Source organism: Crocodylus porosus, unplaced genomic scaffold, assembly GCF_001723895.1.
Source record: "Crocodylus porosus isolate Cpor-Errol unplaced genomic scaffold, CroPor_comp1, whole genome shotgun sequence".
Lineage (NCBI taxonomy): Eukaryota > Metazoa > Chordata > Crocodylia > Crocodylidae > Crocodylus > Crocodylus porosus.
The window spans coordinates 83,640,001-83,649,711 of record NW_017728886.1 but is presented as its reverse complement, the minus strand read 5'-3'; the positions used below and the strand labels follow the sequence as shown (position 1 = coordinate 83,649,711).

Below are 9,711 nucleotides of genomic sequence, written 5' to 3'. Positions count from 1 at the left end.
GTCCCTTCAGTAATCACCCCACACCTACCCACACACCAACCCACATCCCTCCGCCTTTCCCCACACCACTTCCCACCCCCTTCCTGCAAACACCATATACCCCCCATCACACACCAATCATGTGCAAAGAAAACCAAAAGTACACATTGACACATATAGGTATTCAGAATTTATTTTATCATGATGACACTGGTAGGCTTCCACATTGCTTTAACATTGTAAATATACCAACAAAGCAGTGCCCAACTGATTGCCGTGTGCGCATGCATGTGTGTGTGTGAGAGAGAGAGAGAGAGAGAGAGATGTAGAGTGGTCTTTTGTTTTAATTGTGGAAGAACATGGATTTTGGGGTATTTTTAAAAATGGATTTGGGATGCTGCTGCAGCAATCCAGCTGGCACAAGGGGTAGTATCCCCAGGTACCAAGTGGCTGGGCCCCAGAAGCTCTTGAGAATGAGTAGCCCTGAGCTGCGTGCCGGGGCAGCTTTTTGTACAGATGGGGTCAGGACAGGGAAGTTTTTTATACTGCTGGGGACAGCACAGGTGCTGGCCCCATGCTCTAATTCCCCCTGGCTGCAGATCCAGGAGGAGCCAGGCACAGTTATTTAGCCCCAAGTGGCACAATTTGCTTCACAACAAACTGCATGTCCGAGCACATGCAGTGAGGAAAAAAGCCCCAGCTCAAATTTGCACCGCTTTTATTTGAGCTGCTGCAAGCACACATGCTTGAATGTGTGGACATGCCCATAGGAAGTTAGGGTTGGGAGGGACCTCAGGTCATCCAGTCCAACCACACCTGCTCAAAGCAGGACCATCCCTAGCTAGATAATCCCATTCAAGGCTTTGCCAAGGTCTTAAAAACTTCTAAGAATGGAGATTCCACCACCACTCTGGGTAACTTGTTCCACTGCTTTACTACCCTCCTTATGAGGGAGTTTTTCCTAATATCTAACCTAAAACTTCCTTTGCTGCAACTTGAGACCACTGCTCCTTGTTCTGTTATCTGCCACCACTGACTGATTGGGAAGGGAATTAATTTCACAGCTATTTAAAACTACATTTTGTGGTTAAGTAAGCAAGTACTTTAACAAATACTAGGTGGAAAAAAACCTTCTCTTTAAGATTATACTTTCAGTAAGAACTGAAAGAACTCTCAATCAGCTCTCTAAATTCTCAAAGAAAGACTTCTCTTTAAAAGAGGGGAGGGACAAGGCTGGCAATTCCTGGTATTACTTGAAATGAAATAACATCAAGTTTTCTTAATACACCAATAAAGACAAAGTGTACAATGCATTCCTACCTGTCCTCCTCTTCCAATATCTTTGCAATATCGAGCTATAGCTTTTGAAACGCATATTTACATGAATAAGCGAAAGGATGTGCCTTATCTGTTACTGCTTTTTAAAATCACTTTTTATTAACTTTTTGTGAGATTGGAGCATGTAGAGTTAAGCCTCATCTTTCAAAATGCTGAAATAATCTATGAATCAGGAAAAACTAATTAAAATCAAGTGATAAGAAGGGATGTAATTTATTTTAAAAGATGGCCATTTAGTTTTGCAAAAGGGAAATATTTCCTTTGAAGTTGTTTATACAAAGTGGATTGTGCATAAAGTGGATTTAAAAAAAAGTGATATTAAGTTAGGCCAACAGAGAAAATCTGGTTTGCCTGGAACTTCTCACAGTTGAAAGACAGAAAGAGCATACCATGCAGCTGCTCAATCTCAGTTCTTGTAGCTGTCAGAGCTTAAAATGAGATCTCAAAAAACATGTGGCAAGATGTTATTTTATCTTACTTTGCCCATAAACTTTTAACTGCTTTAAAACTTTTTAGTAATGTATTTTATCAAGGTAATAAAAACAGCTTTATGTTGTACACTTCCTCAGTTTTGTTTTAGACATATACTGAATACAAGTATATCTTATGTATATGCTATAGGCAATCTGTAAAGGGGTCAAGTTTGTACTACCTGAAGGTCCATTTTGCCACAACAGCAAAGGAGCTTTCCAAGGTAATTAGAGTTTCAAACTGCCAGAGACTTTCCTGCATACAGCTCTGTAACCCAAAACCAGCTGTCCTGTAGGTCTGCTGACACCCTGTGTATGTGCCTTCTTCCCCTGAGCTCAACAGGTGTATCAGCTACAATGCTACTGGCCCTAGAACTCTCTCTACTTGCTATACATCTTCAGTCTTAATCATGCAGCCCCCTCTTTGCCTTTCTCTACACAAACTGCTCCATCTATTCAGAGGGAAGACCAGGCAGGTCCCCAATCCTCACATTTCTGAAGTAGAGGATGGACAAAGTGATCCCCACAAAACTAATCTGCTCCCTCACTCACCCCTCCCCCACAATTAACACATACTTCTTGATATCACTCTTTGTGCTTTCTCTCTCTCCTACTCCAAAGACCTCACCAACTTTAGCCAGCACCGAGATACAAATCTCAAAAGGAAATCCATCTTTTAAAAAATATTTCAGAAATAAGATATTAATTAGGTAAGGTAAGTGGAAACCAGTGAGCTTTTTCAAGGATTCCCATCATCAACTTACCTCACCCCTAAATCCATAGGTGGAAATACTGGCTAGATCTTCAAATGTTTGTAATTTACTTGTAGTGAATCTCTCGCATACAATATCTAAATCTTCTTTCTATGCGGAAGATAAACAGACCAATATTAATACTTAGCTTTTTATTTCCAATCCTTTTAAGGTTGAAAAATATCATTCCCAAGATAAGAGTGAGTTGCTACATCAACCTGTACCATTTTAAGCTGACTTACCCTAATTCCACACCCATTATCTTGGACCTGAATCAGTTTCAATCCTCCTTCTTTCACAGTCACCTGGATGCTTGTAGATTTGGCATCCAAACTGCACAGAGAAAAGAAAGAACTTTAAAGTTCTGGAACAGAAAGAAATCCAAGATGATGCTATGGCATAGCCCACGTAAGCAACAATTCTGCAATCAAATCTAGTTTGCAATCGCACCAGCATCTTTACTGGCACAGGGAGAATGCAGCCCCTACCTTGGTTTTTCCATTATAATAAATAATGGATATTCTGTTTCTCCTAGGAGCATCATTGATCTCCCAAGAGAAACCATGAGTGTACAGGTGTTCAGGATTTTTCTCCCAGAGTAAATATGACCACTCCAGGAGAAAAATAAACTGGGAACAGCCAGGATTAAATTGCTCCCAGAAGAGTTTCTTCTGGGAGAGCAACTGTCTAAACATGCTGAAAGACAAAACAACTTATTCTGTGATGCTTGCAATCTTTTAGAAAGCTCCAACACCTGCTACACAGTGGTAGGGCTTGGCCTTCCACTCCTACCTGACTGTGTGCCACGGAGACCAATAGATTAGCTTGCTTTCCAGTTTCCCCACCAAGGCTATGAACAGACATTCCTTTCTAGCAGTAGAAATTTCAGAAATATTAGAAGTACTAGAAATCTTCCTGGAGGAGGAAGCAGTGCAGGTATTTGGCTGACAGCCACCCCCTCTCCCCACACTTTCCCAGACTGGGATGATTCTGGTCTGGATAAGGCATAAAGAGCAGCAGCTGGTCCAGTCCTCCTTTTCCTGGGGTATGCAGGAATGGACCCATAGGAAAAGACACCCTGCATTTCTCCAGACTGGAGATACCCCAATTTGGAAAAGAGATTCTTTCCCTGCCACACTGCACCATGCCACTCCTGTACACCAGACCAGGATGGAGTGAGAGGTGTTGTGTTCCCAGGGCCAGACAAGGGTAGGCAGCAGCAGCGAGCTGTTCCATACACCAGATTGTGTTCCCTTCCCATACACCAGGCTGAGAGGGCAATGGCACAGCATCCAAGCATCTGTTCTCATGAGAGAAACTTCTGGAGGAGATAATCCAGGCATCAACTGGAGGGCACATTTCCCCCAGGAGAACTAGAAAGAATGCTCATACCAGCCTAGTTTTTACCAGGAGAGCACCAATTCTTTGGGCAGACACCTAACAACTGTGTGGTACCTTAGTGCCTGGGGCACCCCAGCCTTCCTGGAGCCAGGGGTTGCTTGCTGCCTACATAGGCTGTTTGCAGATGATCTGGAATCACATAAAATTAAGGTGGGAAGGGACCTCAGGGGTCATCTAGCCCAACTCCCTGCTCAAAGCAGTACCATCCCCAATTAGATCATCCCAGCCAAATCTTTGACAACCCAGGTCTTAAAAACTTCTAAGGATGTAGATTCCACCATCTCTCTGGGTAGCCTGTTCCGGTGCTTTATTGCCCTCCTAGTGAAAAAGCTTTTCCTAATATCTAACTTAAACTTCCCTTGCTGCTACTTGAGACCGTTGCTCCTTGTTCTGACATCTGTCACCACTAAGAACAGTCTAGCTCCATCCTCTTTTGAACTTCCCTTCAGGGAGTTGAAGCGTGTTATTAAATGCCTCCTCTGTCCTCTTTTCCAGACTAAACAAGCCCAGTTCCCTCAACCTCTCCTCCTACATCACATGCTGGGCCCTTGAACCATTCTCTTTGCCTGCCACCGGACTCTCCAATTTGTCCATATGAAGGTATAGTTAAGCCTATGTCTACCCTGGGTATTTCCCATGCTTCTGGGCTTTGCTCGTCGCCCCTGCACCCTTTTCAGCAACATGTGTCAGGGTGTTTTTACGCCTTCCTCAGAGGCACTAGGTGTTGACTTGGACAGGACCGTGCTAGTGCTCCTGATGAGGGCAAAGTGGAGGCTCCCAGCTGGAGAGTCTTGCCCCTCCACTCAGGGTCACACCAATCCATGGCTGCATTTGCAGTCAGAAAGAAACTCCCCCCATGCTCAGATGGGTAGGGACTGTGGGGGCTTCCCTTCCTCTGCAGGGGGACCACCTAGGATCTTCTGAGGATGTATTAACAACCTCTTCAAGAGGAAGAGGTGGTTGTCCCCCTGCTCCACCTGCAGCAGATCCGGGTTTCCTTGCATTGCAGCAGGGTGAAGGGCAGTGTCACAGAGACGGAGAGGATGGGCTGGACGGAGCTGATCCTGCCTTAGGCGGGGAGGACTGGAGGGATGCTTCCCTTCCAGCCTTACTTCTCCATGACAGCCCCCCCTCCCCTCCACACAGGCTTCCACCTGCTTCCCCCGCCACAGCCCTTGCTGCGACTCCGCACCGCCTTTGCTCGGGCTGGTTGCCCACCCCCGCAGGTGGGGGGTGTGGGAGAAGTGGGGGCCGCGCCCGGCCGTTACCAGTTCTCGACCATCTCCTTGATGGCGTTGGCCGGGCGCTGGATGACCTCGCCGGCCGCGATGCGGTTCACCACCACCTCGTCCAGCCGCCGGATCACGCCGGCCATCAGCGCCATGGCAGAAGGGGGCGGGTCCACCGCGCCAGACTCGCGCGCCCCGCGTTCTGAGGTTGCTGATTGGCCGAAGCGAGCGGCGCACGGGCGAGTGTTTTCCCCCACTCCTCCCTTACGGGGCATTCGAGAGGTTGGACGGAACTAAACCTCCCATAGTGGTCTGCGCACCCCGAAGGGGTGGGATGCACACTTTTCCTACTGCTGGAGGGTCTGTCCGGAAGTGGAGAGGCGGCGCAGGGAGTTATGGGAAGTGTAGTCCCTCAGGCAGCCGCGGGGCGGGGCTCGTTCCACCCGGTGCCTGTGGGACCGCGTCCGGCTGGAGCGGGCTCGGTCAGCCAGTGACGTGTAACGTGACACCCCCCGTGAGGGCGTCTGGTGCCGGCCCCTCTGCTTTCACCTCTTCACATCACCTCTTCCCCCGCCCCGCATGCACGGCCGGGATCCTCGCGGGGGCAGCAACGCCCAGCCCAGACCTATACAAACAACTCCAGGCAGCCAAACAAGCTACCTTCACTTTCCGCCTCGTTCCTCAGGTTTAGGCAGCGAATGCCGTGAACGGTTTGATTAGCGTCCGAATGATATTATAGCTGCGATGGTACCGAAATCTTGCGAAGGACTTGATTGTCTACAGTGAGACAACCCTTCCGATGCAAGACCTTCCTCCTCAGGTTTTAAACATGTGGACTTGTTTGCAACCCACAGCTTTGAGTTGCCTTCAGTCTAAAGCAGGTTTTTTTTTACCCTATGGAAGGAGATTGAAGGTTTATAATGCACTAAAGGGAAACTTTGCTGCTGGCCTCAGTCTGAAGGTGCAGGGCCACACAGCTCTGTGTCCTTCCCTTTTAGGGATTCAGGTTATAGCTGTAGGGGTCTAGAGGCAAAAGATGAGGCTGGGGGGTCATGGTGAGCTCCCACAGGTGGTGGTGGTGGGAGAGTGGTGGCGGCACTGTCAGCAGCAGGCCGGAGGGGTGGTGAGCATCGACCAGCAGTTGGTGACCACCAGCAGATGCCTCCAGCAGCATTGGTGGAGGCCAGCAGTGATTGTGGACCGCCTGCAAATGCCGCAGGTGGTATCGGCAGCAAGGGGTGGGGGGTGGCAAGTGGTGACCGACCGCAGGCGCTGCCGGCAGTTTCTGCATTGCCTTTTCACAGGGGGTGCACTGCAGTGCTTGGGTGCACATGCAAAAGGAATCAGAGGTTGTAGTAGAGGTAAGCTCTTTTATTAGACCAACTAGATTTTTGCAAAAGTTGGGGGTTTGGGGGGGGGGGCTTGCAAAAATCCTTTACTTTCAAGCATTGTCTTTATTTAAGGAAATGTTTTCGTGTCCCAAGCCAAATCAGCCAAAGCCATTCCAAATCTATGAGTCGTTCAAGAACCATATGTGGCCCTGCTACCAGCAAGCATCCTCCACCCCCACCTGGGGCTTCAGATGCTTCCATATCCTTTGGTGGGCATCCTACGTGCAGGCCCAAGCCCAGAGGCTTTGGGTTTGAATGCCCCCAAGTTTTGTTTGTCTTCTGCCATATGGCTGCAGGAGCAAGCTAGGGAGGAGTCTCCCATTTCCATAAAGAGGGCGTAAAGCCAAAATGTTCCCATTGGAAATGAAAGTGGGAGGTTAACTATACATTACCTCCGTGGGTACTACCCCGTGCCAGAAAAGTAGTTATCTCCAGCGACTATGAAAACCAACTTGGTGGTCGTGGTATTTCCCCTGTCAGGAAGACAGGGGTCTTGTTTCAGCAGTAGGCTGGAATTACTGCAGAAGTATCTAAGTGGAGACAACCTAAGCCTACCTGCAGGAAAGTCTCTGGGGTGTTTGAAGTTTGTACTCAGAGCTTCAGTGTTCACAATAATTACAAAGCAAACTGCTCAAGAAACGGTTGCAGCCCTCAGTTCACTTGGAGGATGCTGATGTATTGGGAGAGTGTCAGAAAACTCCACATTCCTTCTTAAAAGCCCATGATGCTCTTCTCGCTGTCCCATGATCCACATCTTCTCAATACACTATTTGCTCCTGAGCTGTAGAAGCTATGTACTAGTTCAGAGGTTGTCAGCCAGGGGTACGTGTACCCCTGGCAGTATTTGGGAAGCCCCTACAGGGTACGCGATGCGGAGAAGTGGGGGGCACTCCCAATTCCACTGCCGGCGCTTCTAGTTTCACTGCTGCACACAAGGACTGCCCCCACTCATTGATAGGCTGCCAGGGGACTCCCTGCTTCTTGACTGGCTGCCAGGGGTACACCAACCAAAAAAGGTTGAAAACTCATGTACTAGCTGAAGATATCCCATTGCCATATGGAAATCTAAGAGCCTTAAATCAGTTACTAACCAATCTGGAATGGGCAGATCAGGGATGGAGGTGTGCACTGGCATTAAAATATTACTATCACCAAGACTGAGGAGGGGGGCCAGTTCTCAGGAGGTTATATTGGGGTTCTCCAGTTGCATTGGTGTGACTGCGTACCTTCTGTTCTTAGTAGATGGACTATTTCTGTGTTATTGTGAATTTTTTTAGTTATTACACCTTTCATCTTAAAAATCATGATACTTTTGAATACCTGTCCTGGCTCATTTTGTATCCATAGCTTTTGCTGTGTGTCTTACAAACAAGAGGTGTTTAGGTGACGGAAGAAAATAAATCTTGAATTGTGCAAACTTGAAAGAAGGCAGCAGCAGGTGTGTGGAATAGGGAACTGAGTTAAGTTAAAAATAATTTAACATTAGAGCGGGGCTATCCTTTGAGTCTTGGGATATGGAGCACCATGGCTGTAGGGCAATATCTGAATTATATGGATCAAAAAAAATGGTTTCCCATTACAAACTGTTTGCCCTGGCAGGTCTGGTATTGCTGAAGTTGAGGGCCCAGTATTCTGAGTTCTCCAGTGGCTGCAGGACAGCCAGCTGCTGTGCATACTGAATGAGGAAAGACGTGACAAACAAGAGGTGGTTTGGCACATAATTTTCAGCAGTTAAATGCATCTGTTCATTGTATCCCATAGCCACTGTTCCATTTCTATGCCCAGTTCTATCTGCAAGACCCTTGCTCCATAATTGCAAGCCAGTTCTGATTGAGTTCCTTCTCTGCCAGCTCTTTGGCGACAGAAACACTTTTGGTCCTTTTCTGTTGCCTCAGGAACTGCATCCATTCCTCGGCAGCCCTCTCCTGCTTTACCAGTGCTTCTATAAGCTTATATAAGCATCTCCTTTGTTCTTTCTTTTGGACCCTCAACATCACCAAATACCAGTGGTGATGCATAGGAGGTGTACGGAGGTGCATGTGCACCCCGACAGGCAGCGCTCCCCATTTCGGTGACAGGCAGGGGGGCAGGTGGGAGCACCAGTGCCCCCCACCCCGTAAGCGCCGGCCAAGGAGTGGGAGCACCAGGAGAAGCACCGCTGGCACTTATGGGTGCCCCACTCGTGCTTCCTGGTCAGCGTGATCAACTGCGGGGGGACCCCTCCCTGGTTGCTGACTGGCTGCTGGGGGGGCATGTGCCCCCCCCCGACTCAGGAGGCACCAGTTGCCCATGCCAAATACTATGTGTTCATTATTAAGAGTTTACTTAAGGGTCTAGAATTCGCAGGGGCCAACTTTGTACAGTCAAATAGATGACATACAACAAATAAGTATGTTTATTTTTTTTATTGCCATGATTTCAAAGATGAAGCATTTTCACCACACAATTTCAGGATGCCTTTTCCAGAGCCTTTTCCCAGTTTTAGGAAACCATGAAGATACATTCCTTTATTTATTTTTTTTAGCTTTCCTCCAGTAATTGTTAAAGCTCTTTCATCAGGCGAACCGGATTCTAGCTGCTTTTATGGAAGGTTAAGGATTACATGCTAATTTCATAGATTTCTTAGACATTAGCACTAGAAGGGACCTCGGAAGATCATCTAGTCCAGCCCCCCGCCCAAAGGGCAGGAAGTCAGCTGCAGTCATAGGATCCCAGCAAGATAAGCATCCAGTTTGCTCTTGAAGGTGTTCGATGTAGATGCTTGAACCACCTCCGATGGCAGGCTGTTCCAGACGTAGGGGGCTCGGACAGTAAAGAAATTCTTCCTTATGTCCAGCCTGAAACGATCTCGTAGTAGTTTATGACCGTTCAACCTCGTCATCCCTTGGGGCACTCTGGTGAACTAACATTTCCCCAGATACTGATGGTCACCCCTGATAAACTTATAGGTGGCCATCAGATCACCCCTGAGCCTGCGCTTTTCCAGGCTAAAGAGCCCCATGGCTTTCAGCCTGTCATTGTAAGTTCTGTTTTCCTGACCTCTGATCATGCGCGTGGCTCTTCTCGGTACTTTCTCAAGCTTCTCCACATCCTTTTTGAATTGTGGAGCTCAAAACTGTATGCAGTACTCCAGCTGCGGCCTCACCAAGGC

The 9,711-nt window shown here is 47.8% G+C and overlaps 1 protein-coding gene across 1 annotated transcript in view; it reads right to left on the bottom strand.

The window, feature by feature from the left end:
• Positions 1–5,326, bottom strand: part of MLH1 (mutL homolog 1) — a 31,724-nt gene extending 26,398 nt beyond the window's left edge. Inside the window, exons 1-3 of the mRNA XM_019538150.1 lie at positions 5,209–5,326; positions 2,782–2,872; positions 2,552–2,650 (exon numbers count right to left, since the gene is read on the bottom strand). Of these exons, the coding sequence (XP_019393695.1) occupies positions 2,552–2,650; positions 2,782–2,872; positions 5,209–5,324 (306 nt within the window). The 5' untranslated portion in view covers positions 5,325–5,326. The remainder of the gene's footprint in view (positions 1–2,551; positions 2,651–2,781; positions 2,873–5,208) is intronic.
• Positions 5,327–9,711: the final 4,385 nt, after the last annotated feature.